The sequence below is a fragment of the Melitaea cinxia genome, chromosome 12, assembly GCF_905220565.1.
Source record: "Melitaea cinxia chromosome 12, ilMelCinx1.1, whole genome shotgun sequence".
NCBI lineage: Eukaryota > Metazoa > Arthropoda > Insecta > Lepidoptera > Nymphalidae > Melitaea > Melitaea cinxia.
The window spans coordinates 13376061-13391612 of NC_059405.1; the positions used below are offsets into that span (position 1 = coordinate 13376061).

The 15552-nt window shown below is 31.0% G+C and overlaps 2 protein-coding genes across 2 annotated transcripts in view; one reads left to right on the plus strand and one right to left on the minus strand.

Annotated features, from left to right (window-relative positions):
* LOC123658451 (transferrin) overlaps positions 1-2374 on the minus strand; it is a 28267-nt gene extending 25893 nt beyond the window's left edge. Inside the window, exons 1-2 of the mRNA XM_045593873.1 lie at positions 2276-2374; positions 1848-1950 (exon numbers count right to left, since the gene is read on the minus strand). Coding sequence (XP_045449829.1) covers positions 1848-1950; positions 2276-2342 — 170 coding nt within the window. The 5' untranslated portion in view covers positions 2343-2374. The remainder of the gene's footprint in view (positions 1-1847; positions 1951-2275) is intronic.
* A 592-nt stretch (positions 2375-2966) lies between these two features.
* LOC123658268 lies at positions 2967-15130 on the plus strand. Its single transcript, XM_045593706.1, is given in 8 exon segments — positions 2967-3072; positions 3191-3255; positions 3326-3445; positions 6176-6423; positions 11066-11199; positions 11699-11769; positions 12924-13018; positions 14910-15130. Coding segments are annotated over 8 exon segments (972 nt in total). The 3' UTR covers positions 15043-15130.
* Positions 15131-15552: the final 422 nt, after the last annotated feature.

Below are 15552 nucleotides of genomic sequence, written 5' to 3' on the forward strand. Positions count from 1 at the left end.
ATCACTATCATCATTATAGTTATACATTAATATAAGTTAACTGTCTCTAACAAACTGATCTTCAAAATGATAGTGTAACAGCTTTAAAATACAATGTATTAAGGCGATGTTTATTAATTTAATTTGTTATATTTTTATTTATTTTTATTTATTTTTTATGTTTTTTTTTTTACAAAAACCTAGATTATAGATAACATATTTTAAGTAACAGTTTTTATCTGTCTGATTTTATCCCCAACTGAAACAACTCATATAAATGTATTAAAGAGGAAATGAAAAACAAATATTTCACTTCCAAAATTTAAATTCCTATGAAAAAATTCCACATACATTTTCCACAAAGCCACATTGTACTCCATAAAAAAACAATTTTCGGTATGAGTAATGGACGGGAAATGAATTTGCGCTTGTCAAATCTCGAAGGTAACGCAGTTAGTGAGCACCCAATAAATGTCACTTTGACAAATTGCTTTCGTCGCTTCTCGAGATGTTCTAGCATCCAGTTCGCGTCTTAATGTACAAAATGTTAATCTTATTGTACTTTTATAGCGGTTTTAATGTATTGTTTAATATTAAAAAGGAAGAAAATGTTGAGTTGTGGGTATATGAAAAACTTGATGTTAAGATGATTGGGTGTTTAGAAAAGTATTTGAATTATGAATGAGTCATTAATAATTTGATATTCTTTTTTACATTATTACAAATAAATACAATTGGAGTCTCTGTTGTAATATTAAAATAACCGCTTTTTACTAAATGCATATGGACGTACATACGGCACATATACCAAAATAACATTTTTGTTACAATTTTTGTCTGTCTGTCTGTTTGTCTGTTTGTTTTGGCTAATCTCTGAAACGGCTAGACCGATTTTGACGGGAATTTCACTGGCAGATAGCTGATGTCATAAGGAGTAACTGTGGCTACTTTTATTTTAGAATTTAATTATTTCATAATTCTGCGAACTGAACAATAATTTTTTTTGTTAAATCTCACACGGACGAAGTCCCGGGCACAGCTAGTGTGTTATATTTTTGTACCATAAATGCTTTAATTTCGTAGAAGCAAACTGTTGAAACAAAATAAAAAATAACACAGTTAAGAATTTTACGTAGCCACTGAAATAAAGCTCAGTGTCGTCACGTTAATTTCAGCTTAAAATTAAAAAAAAAAATTACACTTAAATCAGTCTCTCTCGTTTAGTCGATGTTTTTCGTTGACAAATTTTAACGAATTTTTTCTAGCATTTTCAATGTTTACGTTGGCAACATCATGAGAAGTAAAAAATAAAAACAGTTTAAACCGAAATCAAACAATTGAATTATAGTTAGGTACTTATTAGGATAGAGTTAACAAACGGTCGGACAGAAAAGCGTATTCCGTTGATACTATTTTTTTTTTTTTCGTATATGTAAAACTAGCTAGTGTAGAAGCCTACAGCGTTAATTTGAAAAAAAAGTACTAAAATATTTTATAGCATTCCTCGATAAATGAACTATCCAACACAAACAGAATTTTTTAATTGGAACCAGTAGTTGCTGATATCAACGCGTTCAAAAAAAAAAAAAAAACTCTTCAGCTTTATTTAATTTGTATACTAAAAGCGCGCAAAAAACACCAGGTGCCTTAAAAAGACGCCATATTGAGATGTAAATAAAATAATATTTTGAGGCAATCTCTGGCTTGTTTGTAGAATGAAAATTTTGTTCTTTAACAATGATTAATGAGACTCAACTCTTTAACAAAAACGAGATAAGATAAGCTATAGGTATAAACAATAAAATATATTTTAAAACAAAAACAAATACCTCAGACAAAAACATTATAAAAAAATTAATCCATCGTACCGATCTCTTGCTGGTATGCATTCCAATACAGCCTTGCTCTTTGTAGGTACTTCGAGCATCGCTTCGCAGTCCTTCAAGAACTGCGCCGGCACGCATATTTTGTCTAGAATTGGCGTTGTTTATAAAATATACAAGATATACATAAAAAAACTTAGTAAAATGAAAGAAACTTTTAAAGAATACTATTACACATATTTTTTTATAATAATATAATGAACACTAATATAAATAACATAACATAAACAATATTTGTCAAAAAAAAAAACAATTATACTAAACGTTTATACTGTTAACTGCGTCCCGGATAATAGATAATACTGTTAATAATAAAAAAACACTACTGATAATTAGCATAGAGCCAAGACGCACACTAAATATTAAAAACAACAAATAATTTAAAAAAAGTAAAATTATTTAATAAAACATACATGTAGATTTACAGTTGACATTTACGCAAGTTAATGCTATCAAAACTAATAAATATTTCAAAGTCATGGTCAGGCGTTCGACCACGCGCGTATGTTTGCACGACTGGACGTGTATTGTAAGATTTCTTTTATATATCCATACTACTTCACTGGAATATCTTGTTGATTATTATTTATATCGCAACGATGTACCGATTTTTGATCAGGAAAATACAACTTATATATATATATATATATATATATATATATATATATATATATGTGTTGTGTGAATTGATTACTGTCAAATTTGTTTGATACAGAACAAGCTTTACTTTTATTAGAAACAAATATGTAACAAAATGTCACTGATATATAATACATTTAAAAGAATACCTAAAAACGAGCTAAAGAAATAACGATAGTGTTTTAATTAAATTGTTTAGAGTTTTTTTATATTTATAGTGTCACTATATAAAATTATTAATTACTTTTTAACAACGAACGCTAAATAAAATTAAAGTTTAAAGCTGCTTACTATAAAATACCTTTTGGGCATTTGTATTGACTACTCTGCATCATAAAGAACCTAATTAAAAAAAAATAATAAAATGGCGGCAGTGAATATCAAAATATTAACATGGTTTGCGAATAACAATGTTTTCTCGTCAAATATCTTATAAACGGCTAAAGTTATTTTGTTTTAAGAAAAATGGATTGGATTCACTGTAACAATTGTTTTAACCAACTGGAACCTGGAATTACTCTTCATTTGACGTCATGTGGTCACATGTTTTGTAATAATTGTCTTAACAATGGTTTGTTTTGTTTTGTCACAATGGTCGATTTCACTTAACGTTTATAAAAGACATAATACGTTTTGATTTTACTTTACTTATTTTATAAGTATATAACTGTATATTTTGAATCTTTCAGGTGTTAAAGAAGGCACTTGCCTTGTTTGCCGAGTACCGTGCTCTATAATGAAACTTGTTCCGGACGTAAGTATTCACTAAGTCTAGTTTTAAAAAATGTTTTGAAACTTTAAACATTCATTTTTAATTTTTGCAGATGAATCAAGAAATTCAAGATTATTTCACAGATCCAGAGGAATTAATTAAAAAATGTTCCGAAGTTTTGCAATTTCAACGGCAGCACAGACGGCGATTACTGTCGTATTTGTTACAATCGGTATAAATAAATTCATAATCCTTAATAATCTAGTAAAATACACATAATGTCTGAAAATGATGTTACGGAAATTTGTAACTGGTGATACATTTTTTTACTTTTTTTTTTAAACTTTGTAGGTACGGTAAACTATTTTTCAATGAAGTCGCATGGCTATCGGACGTATAAATAAAAGTAATAACTGACTGTGAAAGCTTAAAAGCGTACATAAATAATTTCTATAAAAATCTGAACTGATGGGCATTGTTTATAAATAACTTGAAAAACTTCAACGCGAATAATTTCGTAATATGTTTTCCCTCTGGCGCAAAAATGGTGTTATAAGTTTTTTCAAATTTTTTTAAACATGAAAGTGAGTTTTCTTGCGATAGATCCAGCAGTTTGATGAGTATCAGCTCTTTTTCTAAATGATGTAAGGTATTTTCGACATAAAGTGGTTAATTAATAGTGTCACCTATAGTTAACGGATTAGTAAAAAAATAAAGAAATAAATGTCAAGGTCCCGCGTCAATTACAAAACTATTGGTCAAGGTTTGTAGGGTACTGTAAATGTAACCCTATTATTACGACTGAACCTTAAAAATAGGCATCAGATAATTTTTACAGAATATTTTATTTATTTATTTTAAATTTATATTAACTAAGGTTAAATATAATAATATGTTTGATTGTCTGTTTTAACGATGAATAATAAACATAAGCGAATAGTTAAAAGATTTCTCGCGAAAACATGTTTTTCGAAGTTTTTTAGCGATTTATTACTCAAGAAAAATTCGTTCTTTTCTTTTATTTGCGAGTCTGACTCATACTTGGTTGCTTTTATTAGTCTTTGATGTACAAATTACTTAATTGGTAGCTTAAGTAGCAAACAACATCCGTTTATTTAATTCACCGTCTATTTAGCTAAATTAACTAACTAGAGATCAATTTATCCAATTGTTAAATTACCTAGAACCTAGATGGAATGATAAAATTAAAAAAAATACCAATTCACTTGATAGGTACGTTTTGCGATTAATTTATTCATAATCTGTTACAAGGAGATAACGAAAAAGGTTTTATTTTTTATTGAACGTCAATTATATGATTTTCTTTTTATTTCTTAATTTTATTTAGGGACTTTATTTGAATTCGTTTCTTCGGGATTTACACCATGTACCTTTTTATATTTGAGGCTCCGATATTTCGGCGCGGTTGCATGCGCCATGGTCACGGAAGAACACCGGAGCCTCAAATATAAAAAGGTACATGGTGTAAATCCCAAAGAAACGAATTCAAATAATGTTAACAACCATGGAAATTTAAAACAATTTATTTAGGGACTTTTATACACTAGTACATGTCAGTCCCATCATAACCTTATTCTAACTATATATACAATCAGATGAAGATTTGTTTATAACAATCAAAATTTTTATATGTAGTTGCAAACATATTAATACCTAAATATACTTGGGGGGCTGCTAATATTTGAAGACAATGGAGTGCTCACACACGCATAATAATTCGATTTTTAATGATCGCCTTTGGACACAAATGGCGATCTTTACTTCCAAATATCTCGGAAACGTGACACTTTACGATACCATGTTAAATAACATTTTTTGTTTGTATAAGTGTCCTTTGTAAAATTAAGATGGCTGCGGCTAGATATGCCAGGCTCCATGCAAAAATGTTCGAACCCATTTGCACAGATATGTAACTTTGTCTAAATTAAGACATAGGCTATATTGTATTTCGATTAATGACCGCGATATTTTTATTGCGATTTAAAAAAGAATATGGTGATACGAATTTCACCAGGTCAGCTAGTATTTATGCATAAACTATAAACATTGTGGAAAATTTAATTTCATTTAACCCATATTATGAATATATCCGCCAACCCGCATTGGAGCAGCGTGGTGAATTAAGCTCTGATCCTTCTCCTACTTGGGGAAAGAGGCCTGTGCCCAGTAGTGGGATATTACAGGCTAAAACGTAACCCATATTATTAATATTTATAATATGAGTCTTTTGTTTTAATTGAAAATATAATACTCGTATATTTTTTAAACATAGCGCGTGTGACGCAGTCATAAACTACGCTTAAACACCAGGTTTCAACTCAGCACTTAAATAACTTTGCCATAATGACATTCCTTACACGGTTGAAATATTTTATTGACCATTAAATTTCCCAAGATAATGACAAATGTGTATCTTACGAATTTGTAAAAATCTATTCAAAGTATCTTAATTATGTCCTCTGTCTGCGGTTTTGCTTTTTGAAGTAAAAGTTCTTTACGCACGCTCGACTTGGGGAGTAAGCTGGTGAATGCGTGAAGATAGCGTTATGAAAAGTGTGATCGGGCGAGGCGAACGCAAATTGAGAGGGAAATATAAGTTAGTGAAGATAAAAAGAGTTACCTACGTTTCGTATATTACTGTGGGGGCAACTAAAGAAGATTTACTTCACTCGAGTGGTCTAAAACTCTAAAGCAACTACGTTATCAACATGTTTCTGGTCTTATGTGAATTTTTTGTTGCAAATAAATTTGAACCGACATTGCTTTTGCTTTAGCTGGTCTGGTTTAGCTTGGTCTAAAATTTATACCGAGTATGTTTCATGGTAAATTTATTGCCTCTCTTCTTCTGGTTTTGGTAAAACGTATTTTTGAACAAAATACTTTTACGCGAATCTATTTCTTAGTCGAAAAGTCTTGGTTCAATTAGCCAACTATTTTACAGACGAAGAAATTCTACAAAGCCAGAAGCGAATTAAAGCGTATGACAGAGCTGTGTAAAACACAGCATATGCAACTAAAAGAATATCAGAAGATCATAAAGAAATTGGAATCTCAGCAACAAGGTCAACCAAGTAAGTACAACTATATTTTATTTTATTTATTTTTCATTCAAAGTTTCATTTCTCTGACGGCCAGTTTCAAAACTATCTACCTCTTATTTTGGTTACTACTTAGAGATATAATTTTGACGTAAACTTCATGCAAATTGTGTCAAAAACCTATCCTTACTAGGCAAACCCAGACATAGATAGATTATTATAAATGGGCCGTAAGATGGAAGAATACTAACAATGTTAATTATATATTTTTTTATACGGGTCTTTTATTACTCTTGTTTTAACAGTTCTATTGACGGATTTCTAATCTTATGTTTGATAGATTTCTTGTATTAAAAAAAACGCGAATTTATTTTATATAAAGTGTCAAGTCGAAAGTTTTTAAACATAGCAGTATATAAAACGCGAAAAAGGCTCTTTTCGTTAACGCTGATAATTCAGAGAACAACTTGGTCCCGTAATCCGGACCGTTCTTATCCCCAGGAGATAATCTCATTCTCGTCGAGAGTGTCCTTTGAAAGTTATTACTTGCAAGAATACTTATAAAGCATTACTCCAAACACTTCCTGTCATATTTAATTAAATTTATTTTCAGTTAAAATTTTTTTATTATAATTTGCTTACTTTAGTTGTGACAATAACTAGATTAGATAAAAGATGAAGTTAAAATGAATATTTAATTTTCCTCAATCAAAAAGTCCCTTTATCATTTTCTCGTCGTATAATAAATAATATTAATGTCATTGATATGAGATCAATGTTGGCAGAGGTTAGCAAAACAACAAATTATGTACTACTTAAATTTAATAAATCACAATGAAAAAAATCAAATAAGGAAAGACAACACAACACTGAAGTTGTTTGGATTCATTCCTTGTAAATTATTATTAAGTATGACGGAGTGATTACTTTGTCGGAGATCCGATCACACGACAGAAATAAAGAGGATCAAAAAAAAAAGTTAAACATTTGTATGACATATACAAACATTCGTGGTGTATGGAGATCCTATGAACACCTGCGTTGCAATAACTAAACACTACTACATTAGAATGCTTATATTACATAGGATCATGCCTTTATACGACTAGTTTTGCTAACAAGCGTACGGTTCATCTGATGGTTACAGGTAACTGTAGCCATAGACGCCTGAAACACCAGAACCATCGCGAGCGCGTTGCCGACAGGAATATAAATACTACATGAGAGTAGTATTAGTTAGCTATGATCCTTTATTGGGTCAAAGTAATTCCCCAAATGGACTTCCCCAGATTTTGAGCACGATATATCCTTATTGTACCTACCTCAATAAAATACATAAATATTTTAATATACGATATTATATTTAACCTCTGATCCAAACGACGTGTATTCTCTATATATAAAATTCTCGTGTCGCGGTGTTTGTAGTTAAACTCCTCCGAAAGGGTTAGACCGATTCTCATGAAATTTTGTGTGCATATTGGGTAGGTCTGAGGATCGAACAACATCTATTTTTAATCCCCCTAAATGTTAAGGGTAGTCCACCCCTAATTTTTTTTTATTTTACGATAAATTATTTATTTTTTATTTTATTATGATTTGGCGTTGAAAAATACATACAACCCTAAATTTTCACCCTTCTACCACCAACCCCTATTTTTAAATAGTGTTTAGCGGCAAGACAACGTTTGCTGAGTCAGCTAGTATATATATATACATATAAATGAATGTTTGTCTGTATATCCTTAATAGAATCGTAAATGTTTGATCATGACATGATCTTCAGCAAAGTTCAAGCTCCTGGGGGGATTGGGGATTGCTGGCGTCTATAAGCTACGGTAATCTCTTACCATCAGGTGAGCCGTACGCTTGTTTGCCGACCTAGTGATATAAAAAAAAAGTGTTGTAGCATGAGCCCACAAAGGTTTCTGAGTTAAAAAAAAAAGCGCAGCAACGCTCGCAGGGTACAGCTAGTTATAATATAAAAGCCGCTCAGTATGTCCGTCCTCATTTCACCCCGGCCTGGCTAATCTGTACCTCATCTTTATTCACGTGTTCAAAGCGACCAGCCAAAAGCACTCGCGGGTCATGTATTTAATATTCAACGCTATTTAATTAAAATTTCAACTAACCAAATGGTATTTTGTAATTTATCCTCGAGAGCGAACTTTGTGCGTATACAAATTAATGTTTTATGATAAGCCGCGGCACAAAAGTCGGTTGGAAAAATTCAAATGAGGATGATTTGATGGGATGTAGAGGCTTGTAATATGATGTCATCATCATCATCATTATCACTTCAGCATATTGCAGTCCACTGCTGGACACAGGCCTCCATAAGCTCGCGCCAATAATGGCGTGAACTCATGTGTGTTACCCATAGTCATCACGCTGGGCACACGGGTTTGGTGATCGTAATATGATGTAAAACAACCTATAATTATGTTTAATATAGCGACACAAAAACGTAGGTACGATGATCCACGCCTATGTGAAAGTGAACCCTTGTATATTTTCCAGTGTATTTGTTGTTTTCTATAGCAATTGTATTGGTAAGTGATTAGGATTGTGATATTATATCCATAGCATGTTTTACTGATCTGAAATGAATTAGACTATAAGTATTTGATTGGGCCAAAGCCTTTTTTCTTGTATAGGAAAAGACCAAACATTCTTTTTTACTTTCTGGTTATACTAAAGTTGGTAGAAGTGACAAACACAAACGTTATGATTTATATCAAACTAGCTTCTGCCCGCAACTTTGTCCGCGTGTACTCCGCTCCTATTAGTCTTAGCGTAATGATATATAGCCTATTTAGCCTTCCTCGATAAATGGGCTATCTACCACTAGCGGAATTTTTCAAAACGGACCAGCATTTCCTGAGATTAGAACGTCAAAGCAAACAAATAAACAAAACTCCTCAGCTTTATTATATTAGTATAGATATTTATAATTTCCGAACGGGTATTGAAGTCGTAACTGCTATCAAAAATAAAATTTTCATTGTACTACATCAGAAGAACGGTCAATCAATCAACAGTTATTTATTAGTATTTTTTTAGAATTAGGACAAGAACGCGCCAAAGCCAGGCCAGCCAAGGATTTTTTTAATTTTCAAAAGATTATTTAGTTTCGAAGTCTAAATTTACCTACATTTAAAAGTATCAATTGTAGGATTCTAATAATAATAATAAGAGAAGATTCTAAATATAAATAAAAGACTTAGAACTTCCGTTCTAATGAAATTTTGTGTGCGTATCGGGTAGGTCTGAGATTCGGCCGACATCTATTTTTCACACCGCTAAGTTGGGGGGGGGGGGGGAGTTACAGGGATTTATAACATATATGGCAAAACAATGTTTGTGGGGTCAGATAGTAAAAAGGATGTTTACATTCAATGAGATAAAAAAAAAGTATAATGTATAATATTTTCTTATGTATTATTAAAAAATTATTGTTTCATGGTAAAAATTATTTTAACTTTATTCTCTCTGCATATATACATATCTAAATATATATATATACTAGCTGACCCGGCAAACGTTGTTTTGCCAATAAACTATCTACTATAAGTGTGCGGGGATTTACTTATAATCGAAAGCGTTGTAGACAAAGAAATTATCATTCTCATCCCTACTCCGTGATGTTTGCTGGATGAGAGGTGACAACGGTAGACATCTGGGATAACTGATCGATTGATAGTTGATCAGTTATCGACCGGCGAAGGCAGGAGATCCAATTGAATTGAGAAAAAAATCATAATTAAAGGAAATTATTAAAAATAATAAAAAATAAAAATGGCGATGGAAAAATAGGGCTTGATCGTAGAGAGGTAGAAAATTAAGAGTAACATAATTTTTTTTATTCTAAATCATGACAAAATAAAAATAAAAATCTTGCCAAAAAAATTAAAGTTTATAATTAACAAATAAAATATAGGGGTTGATCGTAGAGGGTTTAAAATTTAGAGTTGTATGTATTTTTTAAAGGTTGTATTATAATTTATCTAAAAAATAAAAAAAAATTAGGGTTGGACTACCCTTAACATTTAGGGAGATGAAAAAATAGATGTTGTTCGATTCTCAGACCTACCCTATATGCAAAAAATTTCATGAGAATCGGTCAAGTCGTTTCGGAGGAGTTTAACTACAAACACTGTGACACGAGAATTTTATTTATTAGATATTATATACAATAATTTGAATCTCGGAAACGGCTCCAACGATTTCATGAAATTTAGTATGCAGGGGATCTCGGGGGCGATAAATCGATATAGCTAGGATACATTTTTAGAAAATGTCGTTTTATCCCTATTTTTAGGCGATAAAAAAATGGCTACAATATCGTTAGAATACGAAAGCAAATTTCACAATTATCAATAAAGTTGTAATATCTCAGGTGGGAAATCGGGCGGTCGGGATCGATCGAGATCACTGTTCAAATCCCCATGTCTGAGATCGATTATTTTTTTTTTCTTTTTTTTTTTCTAATTGCAGTCATGATTTTTTATTTAAATAACCAGTTCATATTTTTTATTATTATGTCGGTAAAATCGGAAAATTTTATTCATATTTCATCACGATTTACTAAAAATACCGAGCTAAGCTAGGTCACCCAGGTTCTATATCATAGCATGTATAATGATAGTAGTAAAGTGACCAGTATAAAGATAATAACTTTCCTCACCTAATTATATTTCTCTGATTATTATCTATCAATGTCAACACTACGTAATAATATGACCTTTGCGAGGAGAATAACATTAATATAAAAATTGATACGATATATATAGAAATTACGTTTTTCTAGAGCAAGTATCGCCGTTCAATGTGCCCATATCGCCAGGGACCAATATATCGCCTACCTTCATTCAGACTACGCCTACGTATAAGAGAAATGCCAAAAGCACACCGTATAATGTAAGATATGAAATTTTCATCTCATTATAATAAAAGTGTATTTGGAATCTTGATAAGGTGTCAACAAACTCTGTATTTGCAAAGAGCAATTATCGTTTAAATTATCAGGATATAATGTAAAATTTATTTTTTTAATAGAGATCATTTATAAAGACTAGTATGTAATGTTCACCTTCAGTTTTCCATTCTATTAGTTTACAAGTTTAAGATATTTTTTAGATATTACATTCTTTGTGTTTTTTAGCTATTAGCTATTAGCAAGATTAGTTATTTATAACTAAAGATATGAAGATGTGATATTGATACTGATATAAGATTATCATCTTGTTGACACGTCGTGTCACGTTGACATTTTCCATAAACATATACGTTCTAGGAATTTATTAAATGTTTACTATTCGATAAAATAGTTTTAGGGTATTCCCATTGTTAAAATGTAATAAAATAATATGTAATTAAATGAAAACAAAGATAATTTAAATTGTATTTGCTAATTACCCAGCAACCATATCATTCTAACCTCGTGACACCGACTCGGATAAGTAAGCAACGAACAACAAACTTCAGTTCAAGTCAGGTAAGGTGAATTTTTTAGACTACATAGTATTATATACTCAATTCTATAAACCTGACTAGAAATTTGAACGTGAGACCAATAGGTTCTCCTTTGGCTGCCAAGTTGGGTTCGATATGGGAAACTCATGGCCTATTTGGCACTAGTTGAGAAATTTAGTGTGAGACCATTTGGGTTCTCTTTGGGCTACCCCGTTAGGCGCTCCATGGGAATGTCACGCAAATATTATACCTGTCTGAACTTGGTTGGGCCAATCCCGAATAATAATAATAATAATAATAAATAAATAAATAAATATTTACACAATACACACACGGTCGTCTGTTCCTAAAGTAAGCAACTGAATGCTTGTGTTATAGGTTACAGCCGACTGGTATATAGCTACATTTTTTTTTTCGATAGACATACTTATAAATAATACATATATAAATATATAAATAAATATTTATATTACACCCAGACTCGGGGTGGGAATCGAACCCACAACCCGCGGAGCAGAAAGCAGGGTCACTACAAACTGCGCCAACGGGCTAGTCAATCAATAATGAAATAAGGTTCTATTTTTTGTGAAAACGGTAAACATATCTTAAGTTTATGTAATTATATACTTTCATGGCATTTTTATATCAAAATTCTTTATGATAAATAAAATTAAATATTGTTTAATGGGATATTGTGAGTTAGCCATTTTTGAGATTTGTGCATACTAAAGTTTTTTATTAGCGTTATTATGTTATTTTGGCTCTGATAAATATTGGTAATGCTAACTCTTCCAACATAAATAGGTGTGTTATATGTATGTGTTGTTGTTGTGTGTTCCATGTTCTATATAAATCTAAAAACCCTTAGTTAAAATATCGAGCAAATGTACAATCAAATCACAGTCAAGACATCAATATCTGCTGACATTAAGTCATAGATATGTAGACAAGACAATTAAAACTGCTAAGACCAACTATTACCCATTATTCCAAAACTTTCCTAATATATTTATTTGTATACCTAACTTTACAATTTATACGCATAGTCATAATTGTGTTCTTCTTGTCAATGGATAAGAACTGATCTCTTTCTTTATCTTTAGCTCTCAATATCATCTGCCACTAAACGTCTATATATTACTAAGTAAATAATTAATACGTAGTTATTTATTTTAGCGCTCCAATACATCGAACAAGATATCCTCAACCGTATTCACTCCCCCCACACCAGATTCGGTTGGGTACAGCAACTTTTTAAAGAATCTTTAACGGTATTTTTATAGTGTAGTCATAGAGCCTGCGAAGCTAATGCGAATTTTATCAATCAACTAGCTGACCCGGCGAACTTCGTATCGCCTAACACAAACTTTATCGTATGGTATTAAAGTTCAAATTGACTTTTAAGTATTATCACAAATCTTTTGTATGGGAGTATAGAAAAGTGTTATTTTTAGACTTTTTCAGGAAATTTAAATTTTTTTTTGAATTTTCCTCGTACTTCAAGGAATATTTTAAAAAAAGATTTAGCGAAATCGGTCCAACCGTTCTCGAGTTTTGCGCTTAGCAACACATTCAGCGACTCATTTTTATATTATAGAAGATATAAATTTTTAGTAAGGTTTTGGAGAAACAAGCGTACGTGTCTATAGGTTATTGTCCATTTGATGGTAAGTGGTTACCGTAGCCTAAGGACACATGTAATACCAGGAGCATCGCAAGCGACCTTATTCTCGATCCTCCTCAGGAGCTCGGGTCACCTTATTCACCACAGAAATACAACACAGCTTGAGAGTGTTTTTAGCTGTGATCTTCTGTAAGGTTGAGGGTACTCACTCAACCTTACAGAAGAATGTCTTCCTCTAAATCTTTCTCAAAATCTGGAGGAGCCCCAGTCGGGCTGCTCCAGATTTTGAGAAAGATATACCTGCAGGATATGTCCTACCTCAATGGCTACTATATTTTTATTAATATTGGTCTTAATTATACGCAGGTGACTAGACTGTAGACTGTTTCCTACATTAACAGTTTTAGGTTTGGTTTCCCGTATATTGTCCGTATAAATTATATTGATACATGATTTTTGTTTTGTATAAGTGTGATTGTTTTGTTCCCTGCGTGTTTTCGCAATCTTTTAGATATTTTTTGATCATTTTTAGAGTTCCGTAACTAAACAGTGCCATCAAATTTACCTGCCATCTATTAATCCGCTCCGTACACTAATGTCTGGTGAACCCTAAAAATTTTAGGGCTTTAAAAAACAGACAGACCAAACAATTATAAATTTTCGCGTAAGAAAAAAAAATGTCTCGTTTTATCTGACATGTTATGATAAACATGTGACATCTATTTAAAACAATATTTCGTCAAATAATTCCAATCGCCTTTTCCTCATCATTATCTATCTATTATATTATTTTGTGTATTCAAGTATGTATTTATCTCTACGTAGGATAGAATGTATGTGTTCACTTATATATAATAAAATCATATCTGTCTTGCGAACATTATTTATTCTTTTCGCTTAGTAAAAAAAAAATGTAGCGTTTATTTTAAATTAAGGAAAAACAAGTAATGGACATATTTAACATATTATGAATGTGTTTTTATGTAAATTAACGACGATCATTGTGTCTATATAAGCTTTACGCACACAGCTTCGAGCGTCAAGAAAGGACATCGATATTTGTTAAGACAAGTTTTTATTACCTTTGCATTTACATTTACCATCGAAGTACAATCGCTTTTTACCACTTTGGGTTCTTAATATTACCGTTGCATTTACATGAATAAAAAACAGTGAAATGCGCTGAAAATGACGGTTTCTTTTTGCAAACCATTTTGATATTTAACTATTAATATTATAGCTTTAAGGTTTTTTTTTTTTTTGGGATAATAATGAATTGCCCCTTTTAGTTTATTTCAGGCCACCTCTCCATATTTTTATATGTTATTGTTGTATTTATTAAACACTGAAAAGTGGTGATATATTTGGTTTACAATTTAAAACATAAAGCTCTGTTACAGATGAATATTCAAACTGAGAGGCTTTAGTATTTTATAAAATACTATTTGGTGACGGAACCCTAAAAATGAAATATTTATTAAGGTTTTCTTTTTACATAAAAATATGGTAATAAAAATGTTGTAACGTAAATATTTTAGGTTGTCTTCGAGTCAATATAGCATTGAGTCTGGTTACTCGTCCAATAGTCCTCGGAAGAAATCGCCTGTTATTTTGTATTGCAACGGCTATTCGGACAAATGTCCTTTTAAAAAATGCTCTAAGCTTCTTTAAAATTTACATATAAATAATTTTACTGTGGCAATTAATTTGAATAATTCTGCATGATGTTTTTTCAGTGATTAAATGTTTGAAATAAAAAGTGTTATTTTATTTTAATAAAGAGTTCTCGTAGACTCTCATAACCAAATTCTTATACTAAGTTATGAGAGCATAAGAGTCTCGTAGACTCTCATAGCTCGGTATGAGAATTTGGTCTGCATTTGTCCATGTTTTATAAGATTTTTTCCATAGGGTAACTATTAAATAAAAAAAAATATTATTAAAATAAAAAGTATGCTATCTATTTGAATTATTAAATTAATAATATTCATCAAGCCGTTTGTAAACAATATGTAATAAAATTTAATTATAAATTTTATTAATAATTCAAATTATATTCTTTTATGTTGCAAAGTATAGATTTTTGTAGTAGAGTATTGCTAAAGTTATCTCAGAAGGCTGTGCTTCAGCCTCATACTATACTTATTATCTATCAATTTGGAAAAATAAATGAATTAAATC